General features: G+C 42.6%; 1 protein-coding gene across 1 annotated transcript in view; it reads right to left on the bottom strand.

The window, feature by feature from the left end:
- The window catches only part of rbfox3a (RNA binding fox-1 homolog 3a), a 125,631-nt gene that overhangs the window by 34,856 nt on the left and 73,627 nt on the right, over positions 1–17,148 (bottom strand). Inside the window, exon 3 of the mRNA XM_070851479.1 lies at positions 10,929–11,072. Within this exon, the coding sequence (XP_070707580.1) occupies positions 10,929–11,072 (144 nt within the window). The remainder of the gene's footprint in view (positions 1–10,928; positions 11,073–17,148) is intronic.

The raw sequence follows: 17,148 nt of genomic DNA, 5'->3' as shown, positions 1-17,148 counted from the left end.
CACCACCAGCACAAGCCCTTAAGCTGAAGGAAGTTCACCAGCAAACACACGTCTGATCATATACACCGTCTGCAAATCCATCCATGTTACACATGTATGTTACAGAACTACGTGACGTCTATTTATGTCTTTATAACTTTCTTAGAATTGTATTTATGTGAACACTCTAATCTGAGGAAAAAGAAAAATTTCATTTCAAGAAAAGACAAAAAATGCTCAGTGCAACTTTTAAAAGCAAAATCAGTTTTTCAAACGAATACAAGACTTCTTTCTTTCTTTGCATGTTTGCCTGTTGATGTGTGTGTATTTCAGAGTTCAGGACTGAAGACAATCAGAGCTCTCCGTCTGCCTCTGTCCTCACAGCTCTCTCTCTCTTCAGCGTCTCTCTGGGTCTCTCAACCCGCTGATCAAGTCATTTAGCCATTCTACCCTCCTGTAACATGAATGAAGCTAACATCCCTAATTATGTTAACCTTTTAAACTAAATCTGACTAGCATTAGGATACTTTTCAGTCTTATTTGGTGTTGCAGATGAGATTTCCAGGAGGCAGGTTTGAATAAACTGTCAGCTGAGAGAGTAGTGTGTGTGCTTGTGGATGTGAAAGAAAGCTACTACCATCTTAGTATACCAAGACCTTGGTATCATTTTATTCAGATTTTTTGCTGATGGAGGTGAGATTTTCTCATAAAACATCATCTGAATTTTTCGAATCATGTATCAACATAAGAAAAAGCATCACAGCTCTAGTGTTAAAAAGCACCATATCAGGATTTATCCTCTGACCATCATTTTTTCCAAAGTGGAGTCAGTGTATGTACCTGTATCTCTGTAATATGTGAGAATTTGTTCAGTCGGTGGGTGTGTCCTTGAGATCAGATCATTAAGAATCTGTGCGAATGAAAGCACTCCTCCACTCAGCCTAATGAGTAGGATGAAAGCTACCCTTAATTGTTGTTCACAATGGCCGCATTATTTCATTAGAACTAATTACTCTGTCAGCCATGCCAGCGGTAATGCTGGCCAACACGCACACACACATGCACACACACATGCACACACACACACACACACACACACACACTCATGTATATACTCATGCACAGAAATACAGATCCAGTTAACACAAATTCAATAGTCTTGATCAATGAGCTGAGGAACAGAATCGAGGTGGTGATACAGCTGTGTGAAATTCATCACTGGTTTTTGTTTTCTGTGGTGTGATCACACAAACCGTCTTCTTCTAAAAACCCCGGGACACTTATAGTAGTTAAAGTTATGGAGGGAAATTATGGAGGACTTACTTTATTTGGATGTTTTGATCATCTACACCTGAACTAAAAACTATGAACAAACATCTCCTCAGATGTAAATGACATGCGTATTGTTGGAGGTTCTGGGAGCTACGAGAGTGATTTGCTGTCTGTGTTGCTTTCAGCAGACTGCCGACTCAGCTGGTTTTTGTAGACCAGTTAATAAGAACGTTCACCGATTCACTGCTTTACGCCGTTGACCTGGTCATGAGGCGCAGTTAGGATGTTTAGTTTAGGGTCGAACAAATTGTACTTTCAAGTAGACTTCATTTTAAGGTGCTTGTGAATTACAGTGTGAAGCTGGTGTTCTACTTCCTGTCAACAAATCCCATTAAAAAAACGAAAACCAAAAACATGTTTGTCTCCTAATACTCTCTGACTCCCTACCCCTGTCTGTGGCTCTCAGCTCCAAGTCCACTGATCCCTGCTGAAGATACACATCAATGATAAAAATCCATGTCATCTTATCCTTAAAGAGTAACTTTCCCCTCAGTGGAAGTCTGGTTTTGCCGACCTCCAGTCGTTTAACCTTCAGCTTGCTGCTGATGCAGAAATGTACTCCGGTGTATGTGAGTACACTGTGACATCACTATTAGGTGTGGTTACAGGTGCAGCACAGCACACACCCAGCCACACCCGCCAGTGAGACTCCTGTGTCAAAGAGATTTGAGACTTTCGACCAAAGACAACATAGAAGTGTTTCTTTTCAGCCTGCTGTTAAGTTATTTTCCATAAGGAGCAAATGCAAAATGCCCAGCTGCAGTGCTGCGGTGCTGTCTGCAGGCCACACTGAGTTTGCCTTTGATAATGGCCTTCAAATAAAAGTCTTATTGACAAATGAAGGGTTGCTGTCCACAGAAATGCTACAAGACTTTTGATTTTAAACCAATACAGGAAGTGTTGCTGCTCACACAGGCTGTGAGACGGCTCTGACCTGTTAAAACAGATTCCAACATGCACACGTGCTGCACAGGTAGGCAGTGTGTCCCCGGGGTCTGGGTGCTTACATCTTAGATGCATATGGCACGAGGAGTAACTGGACTGACGCACCGACTGCTGCAGCACGGCATTATGTAGCATTACTGTTGGGGCACCAGGCAGAACACAGTGCACACTGACGCTGTTGGAACTGCAGTGTACAGATTTCACATGTTTGATAGGAGTCGACATCTACATACCAACATGTGGCCACAGTCACACCACCACACCACCTACTGGCAACAGGAAGTAAGCCTTCTGCTACAATCATGAATTCATGAATTCTCTGATATGTGTCCTAATGTTGATTTGAAACTGCTGTACTGTGTAACTACATGAGGAATCCTGGTTGCATCCATCCACCTGTCACTGTTTTGATACTTCATCTATCTGTGCTTCACTGTTTGGTCTGTGGTGGCAGTTGTCTCCATTAGACCAAATTAGAGCCATTTCCAGGGATGACAGAGAGGTGTAAATCAGCCTCGGTGAGCTTCAGACGCAGCGTGGTGCCCTCGCAGATGAACACCTGGAAAGCTGGCTGGTTTAAATACGCCTGTACAATCATACTGTGATGTGTGTGTCTGCGGTTATCTGCATGTAAACTGTGTTGAATACAGAACCAAACATAACACCTTTAACTTTAGTTTTAAGATAATAATAATAATAATATGCTGGATACTCACAAAGGGATTCAAGAAAAACAAAAATCAACAAATGTATGAACATATTTACATGGGTGTTGGCCAGCAGGTGATAACACCACAGTCACAAAGTGTCTCTGCACAAATAATATGAATATTAACATTATTCACTACATGACTTCCTTTCATCCAAACTCACTTTTTTGTTCTTTATTTAGTTGCTATAAACATATATATATCATTTTATTATTACATATTATGTCATATATTGCACTACTGTGTTAACATGGAGGCAGCATTTTAATGGCTGCAGACACTGTTGGGTGGTTTCATTCACTGTGTAACATTGTGTAGGAACCCGCGTCCAGGCGTCTGCAGGTGACATAATGTATATTGCTGTCAGTGGTTCCGACATTTGCTGCAGCCAAGCAGAACACTGTCGGCTGGTGAACATGGATGGAAACAATGCAGGTTTCAAATCTTTAAGAAAGATCAGCTTTGCAAGTGTTTTATGCAACACGCCCTCATACTGAATCGACAGGGTAGGTCCGTTTCCAGCGACTCCCAAAACAACATTTTCAGGCTCCTCTGTAGGGTGGGTGGGGGCCAACCACAACCAAACAAGTAATTAACCCTTTAACGCCGAATGTATCATATTTGATACATGAGTTTTTGAGACCTCTACATCATCAGTGTGATATTTTGTGGTTTTTTTGTATCTTATCTGTGTTTTAGATGTTTTTGATTGTTTAAGATGACCAAACTGTGAGCAATAAATTGCACAAAAATGCAGGATGTAGCAAAAACAATACAAATTAAGACTTTTTAAACTTAATTTTTTTTTTGTAATTTGTCAGAAGGTTCAATAAACACTCCAGTTTCAAAGAAATCTGAATTTTCTGGCAAGTTTTCATGGTTCAGGCATTAAAGGGTTAAAGCCACGTTATGTACGTATAAGTTACTGTTGTGAAATGGCTGCAGTTTGGGTAGGTTTAGGAAAAGACGAAGGTGAAGTATGTCATGTGATGTACGTTACATACATGACGTATGTGGTCAATGACCTTTTGGGTTCACATGGGGAGCAAACTGTGGTCTCCATCCATCCAACACAACTTCCCTTTGCAAACTTTGCCGTTCTTTATACTACATCCCTTTCCATCCTCCTTTGCTCCATCATGATTACAATGTCCACCTCTGTAAACACGGGTCATTTTCATCCCCTTGGAACATATTCATTAAGTTTGTTAGACCTAAGGGATAAACACAATCATAGGCACCTGAGCAATGGAGCAAGTGGAGCAGCTGCACCCCCACTTTTAGACCTGGGGGAGTAAACTTGTGTTTTTTGATCAGCCGACTTTGCTACAATTGATCTGGTTTGGATCAAAATGAGTTCTATCTGTCCGTGTCACATGTAGTGTGTGAATTAAAAATTACATTTCCGCTCCTCAATGAAGACGTTTAAACTCTAGAGAATTCCCGGAGAGTCAGGTCCGGTTTACTTTTTTAAGGTTTAAAGTTGCTTTTTTAGGGTTTAATGTTACTTTGCAAGTTCTTTGTGGATTAGAAACTGAAATGCACATGAAATTGAATCAGGTGACTAACTATGAAATGTCTGCATTATGTGCACTTTGAGACAACATTTAATCGTCACTGCTGAAACTAGAACAGAACACAATGAAGAACAAATATGCTGTGGTGCAATGCAGGTTTATATTGAAAGGCTCTATATTGCAGGAAATAGCATTTTCAGGTGTTAAATAAAGGAAAATGTTCCTGTCACACCTCCCCTTCCGTCCGTCACTAAACCCCCACTTTAAATTATAACACCTAGCCCATGAACACAATAACGTTTGTTTGAGGACACCTTTAGATGCAGTACTTGAGTGAGTGACAAGAGATGAGTTACTTTCACACACAGTGTCACCAAAAATATCCCAAAGAGAGGAAAACAGTCTGTGGAAAAGAGCAGCTAACTTGTATCTCTGTCCCTCTCTGTTCTAAACACTCTAATTGTCTTAATCAACACAAACACACTGGCACCACTGTGGGACACGAGCGATGGCGCTTTCTAACCACCCACTCACTGCAAAATGGCTCCGTTGCTACATCGGTGTGTTGATGTAAATTCGCAGATTTTAATACTGTAATCACACCTCGTCTCCTCAGAGGCAGAGCCTGTTAGAGTGGAGCCTTATGGAATAATTGGGGAGGCAAATGAGAGTGTAGCCATGAACAAGAGACATTAAAAAGAATTCCCTTGCTGGGAACACTGGGCTACCTGGAATGCTGGAAGCCTCCAGAACAGGTGATTAGGCAGGAGAAGGTGTCATTAAAACTCCATTAGCACAAAACCCAAACCCCGGAGCTCACCACACACACACACACACACACACACACACACAGAAGAGGTAGAATATAAATGTGTGTGTGTGTGTGTGTGGATTACTGAGTGTTTGTGCATGTGTGCAGGGTATCTAATGACTCATTTAGGACCCCTACCTTTGGGAATGTGACAGTAAGGACCCTCTTGCGGCTGGCTCGCTAAGTGCCTGCTTATTAATTAAACACAGCTGAGGCTCAGGGGACTGCGGCAGTCCTGCATATCAGCTCGTCAAGTTTCACTCTGTGTGGGGCTAAATGAGAAGGGTCCTTCTGCGAGTGTGGCCCAGCTGGATCCGCTGGCAGGCATTTAGGTTTCATGCATCAAAAAGAATAAAAAAAAAAAATTCATGAAAGGACAAAACAAACTGAACGGACAGGTGGTCAAACTGGGATTGCTTCCCCTCTGTTTGAGGGATGTAGAAATCCAAATAACCCTGGGTGTGTGGCTGAATGTGCGGTGTACGTAGTGGGTTTTCTGTCCTGGGGAGTTATTTGAGGCGCAGTCCTAGATTACAGACTTTAGCCACATCTTGAGAATAAGAGAATTGAATCAGTGAAGTGGAGCTGTGAATGCCAATTATCGTTCTACCATTAAAACCCTCTTCCCCAGCCTACTAATTTCCTTCCAAATGTGTTGTTCTAATTATGAATTAAACTCAAATAAGCTTGGGTAATGAACCCAGTTTTATTCCTTTCCCAGGCTGTACTTTTTCCGCCTTGTGTGTCTCAGTTGCTGCAGCCTTACATCTGGCTTAATTGCTGTGTCCTGAGCTGGACTTCCAGAGGTGTTTGAAGAAGTATTATTGTGCATTGTTGTGTAATTCACAGAGATAGACCTCCAAGTTGTGATTGCATCACCTTTGATTGAACTTCTTTATATGGCTTTGTTTAATGCTCTTGTATTGCTTTTCTATTACAGCTTTTGCTGAAATTACACAGAATTCCATTTGCTGTAATGCCCCAGCTATCGCCTTTGTTTGCACTGTGGTGGTAGTCTAGCAGAACAGTAAGGAGAGATTGAGCCAGTTGCTCACAAGTCCCATTTTAAGTGAATAGGGTAGAGTGCCACTGGAGCCTGGCTGAGCCCAGACAGAATCTGGGCAGCAATGCCCCTGCCCTGCCCACCACTATTAATTCTTAAAGCCGGACCATTAAAAGGGAGAAAGCAGAGGAAGTTGTGTAGGAGAGTCTATGCTGCCTGTGCCTGTGTGTGTGCACGCCGTGACAGCCTTTTACAACCTTTTACATCCTCTGCACGCAAAAAGCCATCAAACACAATCGGTCAGAACTGCTAAACTGCTCTGCTGAAGAGACAAAACAAGCAGTTTGGGAAGTCACTGCTGAAGTCGGCATTAGATTATAAACTTTTCTAGTAACCCTGCGACATTGATAGTTTCTACAGTTTTCAAAAAAAGAAGCGAAACGTTCAGACGAATCAGAGAGAGAGAGAAATGTGTCACTCTTGGACTCACACAACTGGAAGTACTGTACGTCCACTGCAATCTGAATTCTATAAGATAAGCTGAAACTATAGAGCTACCACTAACCTGGCTTAATGCTAAAGCCAACTCTCACTTGTTAGTTTCCTGCTTTGTGCTCTCAGGAGGAAATGATAGACCTGCAGATGGAAGACCTTCCTAACTGTAATAGTGATATTGTATACATCCACTTAGTGAAAACTGATCTGACATGAGAAGTTCCAAATGGCTCACTCACAGTGTTTTGCGATTTATGAAACTGATTAAACTGAAACTGATCTATTTTCTCTTGGATAAGGTGAACAACATGGTGAACAATATGTGCATTTAATATTTCTCTGTGTACTTAACACCATGCAGCTGCCCTCATGTTAATGTATAAGTATGACAGGAATATTACATATAACACATAACTGTGCAGTCACCCTTATGTGACACAGTACATGTCTGATATGGTGTTTAGTCAGAAGAATGTTTCTGACAGGACAGATGGTCAGAACTGTTCAACTTTTTCTGAAACCAGAATGTTCTTGAAAATATTTATTACTCTTGATTTTAGGTTTGAATTTGATGTTGCCTGTATTCTTTGTTGTTCAACTGTGAATGGCAATTTCATATACTTGTATGACTTTTGTTTTCTTGATAAGAAAGAAGTGAAGAAGAAGAAATGTGCAGTGGAAAAAAGTTTGCTGGCTCCTGTACTCCTGGGGGCCAGTCATGGATCTTCAGTCTTGCAGTGTTGCTCTTAACAGGGCTGGATGACCTCGTATCACTGATTGTAGTCAGAGCTAGAGGATTGTCTGTCTGTTCTAATTCCCCTCCTCTGCTTCCTTAGCCCTTTTCTTTTGTCCTTTCGTTCTTTCTTTCTTTCTTTCCCACAGTCACTACTCTGCTTCTACCTGATGATGTCACTGGTGAATTGTGGTGCAGTGCTCAGGGCCTCGGAGACCTCGCTAAGTGACTGTGGCCTGCTGGGAGAAAGTTCCAGAGTCCCACTTCTTTTCAAGAATACACACACTTAAACACAAATCCAAACACACACACTTGCTTCGCACCCATAACTGGAGCTGTCACCCTACATACACCTAATGAGGATAAACTCCCTTTTAACCTCGCTGAGGAATCCCATTAATTGCGTCTCCACAGACGGGCCCCTCCATCCCCTCCTCTTTTCCCCACATCAAGAGCTCTGAGGATGGGGCAGGCGAGCAGATGTTCCACTCCATTGGAGGAACATGGAGGTGGGAGGTGGTGTCAGTGGAGGTGGGGTGGGGTGAGGTCGGGGGGTCCTATTATATTGAATGTTCGTACTGGGTCAGTAAATCTGTTCTCTGTAATGGGTCTGTGTGTATGAAGGCAGGTAGACTTCATCATCAGTAAACAGATGAGCAGCTTTACATGGGCACTGTCTTAATAAGGTTGTGCTCACACACATACACATGCAGAGCTTCATTTCCATGATGTGTGTTTTCAGAGTGGGTTGGGATTAGGCTGTCACTGTTTCCTCCACTAACCTGGTCCATCCTCCCCTTTATTCCCTTTCTTTTTGATAGCCAAACATGCAGACTCCCTTACATCGCAGTGAGACTGAGATTGCAGTCAGCTGTTGTGAATATAGGGGATTCTTACTTTGAGAGGTGCTGCATCTGTAGTTAATATTATCTTTCCACTTGACATGACGAAGAACAGTGAGGTGACCATGAAGGGTATACAACTGTGCCATTATCTGCTGTTCAACTACAAGTCATGAAAAACAATTGGCTTTAAGGAAATAATGTCTCATTACTAGCAACACAGTGGTGGTACAAAATGTTACAGTGACCATCCATCCATCCACATAGAACACATAGAAACAGACAACCAGTCACACTCACACCTACAGGCAATTTAGAGCCACCAGTTAACCTGCATGTGTTTGGACTGTGGGAGGAAGCAGGAGAACCCATAGGAAAACCATGCAAGCAGGAGAAGAACATGCAAACTCGCAAACTTGCTTGCTGTGAGGCTACAGTGCTAACCACCGTTATAGTGACCACTGTGATAAAATGGAGTTTCATTGCAGTGATTATTTCTTTATACTGTAAGTTGTAACATGGTTAATAGCACCGATTATTTTGTTGATCAGGTTACGCAGCTTGGCATTAATTAAAAGCAAAACTTAATTTCAAATACTAGCCAAGATTCCAAAGTTAGAAAAACTCAGTGTGTGTAAATATTTAGTTCAATATCACATCAAAATAAAGTGTTCAATAGATAGATAAAACGGATGTGTGTTATGTGTATGCAGTGGATACAGCTATGAAAACCTGCGCTAAATTAAAAGTTATCATCTATAAATTGGATCAGTGTCTAATGGACAGCTAAATCTGCTTCAGTAGAAAAAGATCATGGCCATTTGTGCTGGCGTGACAGTGACTGTGCAGTCACAGTCTCACATTTTGTACACCCAACAAAACATTCAGCAACTAGAGGCACTAATGTCCTAAAACAGTGTCATCATATCTTGAGACGGGACTGTTTTTACTTGGTTCACCTGAAAACCGAACACGTGGATTGAGTTGCCGTAACGCCCGCTGAGACAAATGTTTTAAAATCCTCTGGGTTTTTTGTTCAGATGGCCTGTAAATCAAGTAATTACTGCATTGTGCATCTCCTGCATTATACTTCTCTGCTAAATGTTTCTTTCGCACAGATAAAGAGAAGTGGAGCATGGCTATCCACCACTCCTCTCCAAGGACCACTTATGGATAGGCACAGAAGATGAAACATTAATAAGCTCTGCCTAATTTGGGTTAGGGGGCATACGGAGGTAAAGGTGTGAATTATTTACAGCTTTATGGAGCAAGGCTTGTGAGATAGTTAAGAGAAACAACTTGAGTTGCTCTGCTACACTCAGACACGACATGCTTGTGTATTAAAGTGTTTGGCTGAAATCATGTGCAGTTTTTCTCTGCTACTGCTGTTGCTGCATCGCTGCTTTGCAAACACTGCTATAAACACCGCTGCTAAAGCTGCTGAAAATGCTGCTGTTCCTTATAATAGCATTTCACAAGCCCCACTTTTGATATAACCTAATTCCCCAGGGGGCTAATACTATCACACTCACTCCCCAATCTCCTTTATGATGAGCTTGATGTTTGCTTATGGGAAGTGACAAGCTCAGAGCCGAGACACCAAACACAGACTCTGCCTGAAATCACCAACAATAAATCAATGAGTTGGCTAATTGAAGACATGTAAGCCTAAAGGCCATTTTTAATCGGAGAGCCCTAGCTGTCACATGATGTTACCCCACAGGATGCTAAGTAGCATTGTTCTCCGTCCAGCTTCTAAAGACAGTCAGCTGTCATTGTAGCTAGTGTGTCCATATCCACCGTACTCATGAGTGGAGCATCTCACATGCAGCTCTTTTCTTTGTTCTGCTCTCCCTGAAGTCTCTCCAGACCGGTTTGTGTCTCTCAAGTGAGAAATCCACTTGTGAATATAAACTGGAAAGAGATGACAGCTGCTTATAATTCAGGACTGTCCTGACAATGCTTACTGGCAATTGACATAAAATCAATATTCAATGATGCATTTAATTTGTGACTGACTTTAAACAGTTGTAGATGCTCCTCTTTGGAAACACCGCCAGTGGACACTTGAACCATTGTGGCACAAATGAAATGCAACAAAACAGTGGACATGAAGAACAACACAAGATAAGACTGTTACTGTTAAGTGTTGTACTGTTTAAGCAGCATTTCTTCAGGCTGTTTTCACAGGTTGGGCTAGTGTACTGAAAGGAGGCTATACATGACTTTTGTCACTCATTTGCTCATTCTCGCACAGACTCACGCACCGACGGCTCAGAGCTGACACACAAGGTGCTGGCATGACCTCTAGGAGCAATTTGGGATTCAGTATCTTGCCTACGAATATAATCGGAACTTTCTGGAGGTCTCTAAAATAACATTAGAGGTGGAGATAGATAAATAAACAATAGCCTAATGGGGGCACGTTCCATGAGACAGATTCCAACTGGATATATGTGACTGGCTTGCAGTGCATGGTATCTCAGTTCAATAAAGTGTAGTGTGTGTGTGTGTGTGTGTGTGTGTGTGCGAGTGTGTATGTGGTGCAGTTGTCATCTCACCCCAAACATTTGCCGGAGGTCAGGGTCTCGGAAACGGAAAGGGATGTTAGAGACATGTAACCTCTTGGGCTGCTGTTTTTCCGACGAATCGCTGGGCTGCAGGTGAAGGTGCTGGGAGCCGTCTGTCTGTGCAACCTCCTCTGCCTGCTGCAGGAAGACACAGAGCATGCCACACATTAGCTGCTGTTGTGGAAAAAAAAATCTTGACAGGGAAAAAGGGAGGAGGGACAACAATAACCAGCTCTGTATCTCCCTGTGTAGTTTGTTGCTTTCGGTGTTTCAACCCCCCCAGTGTGGAGGCTGGGGTGGTGGATTGGCCTGGGTGGTGACTGTGTTGAGTCTATCATGCAGGAGACCGGAGATATTGTCCCATCACAGATTGTTCGCCTTTATAATAGCCACTTACCTGTCACTAGAGTAGTACTCATACAGTCAAAAAACTAATCACAATGAAAAAAATGTTCTACCTTCCCCACCCCCTGTACTCTGCACAAGAAAGTACAGCCACAGAGCTGACCTATACTGTTACAAATATAGCTTGTAGGGTTGCATTTTGGCCTTAGAGTTAGGGTTAGGCTTTTCTCTAACCCTAGGTCACCTGCAGGCAAGAGTTTAAGAGGTTAAGAGTTGATCTGTACTCTATATAATAAAAATGAATTTTCGGTAATGACAGAAACAAAGAGATTGCAAATACAGCTGCTGAAATCAGTTTCCTTCACAGGCCTTAAAGATAGGGTGAGGAGCTCGAGGAGGAGCTCAGAGTGGAACTGCCACTTTAACAAGGAGCTAGTAAGGTTTGGGCATCTGATCAAGCTGTTTCCCTTTGCTGGTATTCTAGGCACATACCACTGGGAGGATAACCCTGTGGAGGCCCATGACAAGCTGGAGGGATTACATGTTGAGCCTGGCCTGGGAACACCTCAGGATCCTCCTGGAAAGCTGGAGGATGTGGCTGCGGAGAAGGATGTCTGTGCTACCTTGGTTATTCAAACCACAATCCCGATAAGGGTGAAAATGGATGGATGGGCGAGCCAGGGAAGTGACGCCATTACATGTTGCACTCTGGGTATTTTAAGGTGCGCAGCTGAGCACTACAGCTGTACATCTGGAACAAGACCCAGGAACAGCACTGGGTTCTAGTGATTTGGGGGAATTGCTGGTGATATGGCCGGGGTGCAGAGCAGCTTCTTTTCTCTGTAAGACTCTTGAAAATGGTTCCTTTTCTTAAGTAGCAAAATAGCTTCTTGCTTAACTAAACTAACCATGTTGTTGTACAACCCTGTGTTTTAGAATAACAATAAAGACACAGTATTCTGAGAGTCACAAACAACCTGAAATGACTCGGAAATGTCCCAGTCTGAGTCCTTAGGTCAGACAAAAGTCATTTATTTTTGGTTGGCTACAGCCAAAAACCACTGGCGCCATTTAGAATCAAACATGACCCTTTTTCTCCTAACAATTCATGTTGCACATTAGCAAAAGGCACAATTTCAACCTCACCATTTACTGCGACTTTCACCATGAATCCATGTCAGCAAGATTTATTACAGCCTAAAAGATGGGTCAACCGTACACTGCAGATAAAGCACTGGCTTTATCCTGCTCTGCATCCCCCTGGGCCAGGAAAGAAAATAGCTGGCCACCTGTTAGAATCTATCATGCTACGCATCAAATAGTTTAGCTGTACTGGCACCAGCTAGCAAGATAAGTAAATGCTGCACACCAACTTTCACAGATGTGTCACCACGCTGGTGCAGGGTGGGTCGCTTCATGACACAAATTAAGCTGGCCACAGTGCAGTGCAGACATTTATGGAGTGTTAGTGCGGCACTGTGCTGCATGACTACGATTTCCAAAGCCATATGTGTGATATTAGGGAAAACATTACAGTAGCTGTTACAGTCAGACACTTTTGAATGTTAGTTAATTCAATAACTAATTAATCGTAACACTTTCTTTGGATTAAGGCAGCAATGATCCATGGGTATTTCCTTCCCCAGTTCCTGAGGTGGCGTTTTTGCTTTTTGGCCTGATGTTCACCAGATCCCAGGATGCCAGGCTCCGTGTCAGCAGTGAATGCTTTATTTTCCTCTGTAAATGCTTTAACTCAACAATGCCATAGCTATGCATCAACACTGGGAGTAGCTGTTGATCATTTTGCGACACTGCAGTACGTGGCTAAAAACACCCTTCAAGAGCAATGACTTATGTAGGACTTTTAGAAGGTTTAAAAGGTTTCTCTGCAGAGCTGGAACAGTGCCATCTGTGAGCAATATCACAAGACTGTTTAACACCGATCAGTATTTAATGTTTTATCTAAGCTCGCGTTAAATCAAATTTTTGGGACAAATAGGATATTATTCAGGATTTGGGACAACTGCTTATAATTCAGGACTGTCCTGAGTGTTTTGGGGATGTCTGGTCACCCTAAACCCAATTACTATCACAGTGAACGTGAATCACGGATGCAATAGCTAGTGCTTGCATTAACTGATACATTCTCCTCTCCAGCTGAATCCATACGGTCCCTTCTGGCTCCAAAGATTGAAGAAGTGAGTCTTTAGTGAAATGAGGTGTCCTTTCATCTGAGCTATCATTTGATGTGACATCTGCGCCTGATTTGTTCTTGTGTTACTGTTATGTGTCCCCCCTGCTGGTTATACAGTGTATCTCCTCTAGATCTCATCTGTTTTATGTTCTCTCTTCCTTCAGGTGCCCCTGACTGGGAGAGGGTGCTTTCTCTCTCTCTCACTGGGCAGAAGGAGTGAGCAGCTACATGGCTGTGAGAGCAGTTTGTGGGTGTTTTTTCTGTCTTTGTCTTTATCTGTAAATGTTGTAAATAGTGTGCAGGTTGAACTTTTCTGTTTGGTGTGTAGTTACAGAGGTTTTAGGGGGCTTGTGCATGTTTTTGAAGTCAGCCAATGTTTTTGCTGGTTGGCAATTGAAACAAGAGTTTACCAAGCGCAGCAGGAAACATGACTGACTGAAGAAAACAGTGCAGAAACTGAAACTAGCTGTTATGATGAAGACTCGGAAACAAAGTAAGGCAGTCTGTCTCCTGTCTATTCTATTCTGTGTTATTTCTCACGTGAAATGAGTCTCATTATGAACATAGATATACAAAGAAGCGTTCAGCTGAGCACGGAGGACATTTTGAATGATTCTAGATTGTAACTTGTGAAAGGTAAATATCGATGAAATATTACATAAACACATAAACAATCTAATTAAAGGCGCTACACAATAGGAAGTGTGTGGTGTGTGTGTGTGTGCTGGCAGAGACACAGAAGAAAGGCGGGATAACCAAAAGCTGAGTCTCTACAAAATGGCTGCCAGACCCCCTGGTGTGTGGGCCAGAGGCAGACAAAGGGCCAAGCCATGTACTGTAGCTGTTAGCTTGGTCTCTGGGATGGATGGATAGGCTGCATGGTCAGTAGCATGTAGACCCTGTGTGAGCTAACATCAACTTAACTTTAATGCTGCACAGTAAACTACAACACATCACAATAATCAAACTCAATGAACATTAAAGCAAATCAAAACCAACACATTAACAAGGTTAACCATTGCTTAGCCATGTATACAGTAATGCTATGCTACATATGCCCAGTTAGAGTTTGTTCCCAGTCCTCAAAGGGAAGAAGAAGGTCCTTCAGTGTGCTGCTTTCTCAGCCTGTTGATGAACCAGGCTGGAAGAAGGTTGTGGTTCTTTGTCCTTGCTGTCCTGGTTGCAGGCTGGAGGAATCTGGTTGCTCCTTTGTTCCTTGATAGTTAGCAGCTCAGTACTAACTAGCTGGTGCTCCTGTTACTCTGAAGATCAGCTGGCAGACTTCAGGTCATACCTGCTGGTGCCGATAAGCTTGGTTCAGGCAGGACTTTATGTCGCTGCCCTGAAGAAGGTGGTCTGCTCTGGTACGGGCCACACTGAGGCTGGAGCTGGAGGAGAAAACTGCAGGCCTGGAACTGGACTCAGGGGTCCAGGTGAGAAAGAGCCAGGGAAAAGGAGAAAGGGCAGTGGGGGAACTCTGTTTTTACTGGTCTGAAGTTGTGGGGGTCATATGCCACTCGCTGACCAATGGCGGCTGGAGGTCGGGTCCAGGGGTGTGTTTAACACACAGGTGTGAAAACCTACAGACTCTGGGAAACTGAGTTCCTGCTGACCAGAGTCATTGGGACTGGACAGAGAGGCACAGTGGGAGCGACGGCAGAGAGACACCATGATGGCATGTAGGCTGGTCCATAGATACTTGAGCAACCACTTGCTACCATCAGCATGGATGTGATAGGCTAGCTCTGACATTAGCTTTGGGTACATTGCTAAGGCTATATGAAATGAATATCTTCACACATGTCCCAACAACAGGTACACATGAGAGAAACTTAAACATATCCTTTATTTAAGGTGCCTCGGTGTGACTATCTGACTGCAGCATCATTGCTGCTAATAACCAGCCAGTGACCAGAAGCGCTTGACTGGAGGTCTTGTGCATAAACCCTAAAAAAGCCTTTTTTATCAAAAAATGTTTGACTCCGCTTGCGTTGAGCATGGCCCTGCACTGCAGACTGTAGTCAGTAGCCACACGTAACTAATGCAGTCCTTCAAGCATTTTCCAGAATGTTGGTGAGATATTTAGCTGATTTTAGTGAACAATGATCTCGGCTGTGCAATAAAACAATAACGATAATTATGTCAATATCATCCTCGTTAGAAATATTACACATGCCCAGTAAATGTTTGATACATCATGATTGTAGCATTAAAATACCCATACACCACGACAGCGCGGCCCAAATGCACCTGCGACCTGATTTTAAAAGCATGGGGAAGCACAGATAGATAAAAGATAACAACAGAAGTAGAAACTTGCATTACATTTGAAATTTTGGACGGTTTACACTGACTCTGGGATGGTTGAAATATTTTTTGGGACGATTGGGGCACTGGTAAAAAGAAAAAAGGTTTGGGCTCTGACCATAAGGAATAGTTTAAAAACATAATTCTGCTTTATTCAACTTGCACTCAGGAGCCAAAATCTTTAAACTTGAAAGAAATAATGATTTTACATTTATTGTGTTAACTATTGATATGGACTGATATGAAAATTTAAACTTTTCTTTGTGATAACATCTTTGGCCATATCCCCAGCCCTAATAACACATTCATAGTCATATTTGATCGCCTTCCTGCGTAAAACATTTTGCTCCCAAATTCACAATAAAAGGTGTTTTTTTACTGTTATTATTGTTGGAAACTGATCATCACTGAATCTGCACAGTTCTCTTGTAGCAAATTGAGGGAAAAAAAACTGTCATCCTGGAAAATGGAAATGAGTGCTTGAAAAAGTCCTTGGATTTGACTTGCCCCTGATCTGTGTGAATATGTCGACCTAGCTACCCCACTAGAGGGTCACTGGTCCACTCTGCCGGTTTCCTGAGACCACTGCTCACTGTTACATGGAATGGGAAAGACTCACGATGCTCTTTGAAGCTTTACAAACCCTGTTTCCATTCTGTAATGAGAATCCACTGAAACTGCTTTTATCTTTGGCACTGGACACACGTGGAAAGATGCTGAAAAAACTGGAAATTTCAAAATGTTGGAGTTGGACAAGCCAAACTATTGAATGAAAATGGTTGAGGAACAGGTTTACTTTCGATGCTCATTGCACTGGTCCACAGAGTCCAAGTTCTTTTTCCAAAGTTCTATTTCCCAATGAAGAATAAAGATGAGTTTATTTCAAAGTGGTGTCTCACTACAGCCGTTTGTTTAGTCGTTGGTTTTGAAGTAATAAAAAATCTCTCTCTCTCTTCCTGACCTCAGCAGCAGCCTGAGATGCTTTTATCTAGTTTCGAGTGATGGGTCCGCTGCTTTAGCTGTTTTGCTTGTGCTCGGTTTAGTGGGAAACCCAGGTCCGACCATTGCATGGCTGGCATTGCTAAGTTTGGCTGACCTGTCGTTTCCTTTTCAAGTTCTTTTGCTGGTATTGATTTTGGTGTCACATTTATTTGAATAAACTCCGTAACTGTTAATTATGTTACTGACCCCATAAAAATGGAGCCTTGTAACCATCTGTCTGCTTCTAAATGTTTCACACCGTGCTGGTGGGGTGTTTGCAGTGAAAAGCTAAACGAAGAGAATGCAGAAGGAAGTGATATACATAATGAATCAGACCAACATGGGGATGGAAGGATAAAGAGATAAAGAATGAAAAAGAAACAG

This window comes from Pempheris klunzingeri, chromosome 20 (genome assembly GCF_042242105.1).
Source record: "Pempheris klunzingeri isolate RE-2024b chromosome 20, fPemKlu1.hap1, whole genome shotgun sequence".
Taxonomy (NCBI): domain Eukaryota; kingdom Metazoa; phylum Chordata; class Actinopteri; order Acropomatiformes; family Pempheridae; genus Pempheris; species Pempheris klunzingeri.
This window is presented reverse-complemented; position numbering and strand designations above follow the sequence as displayed.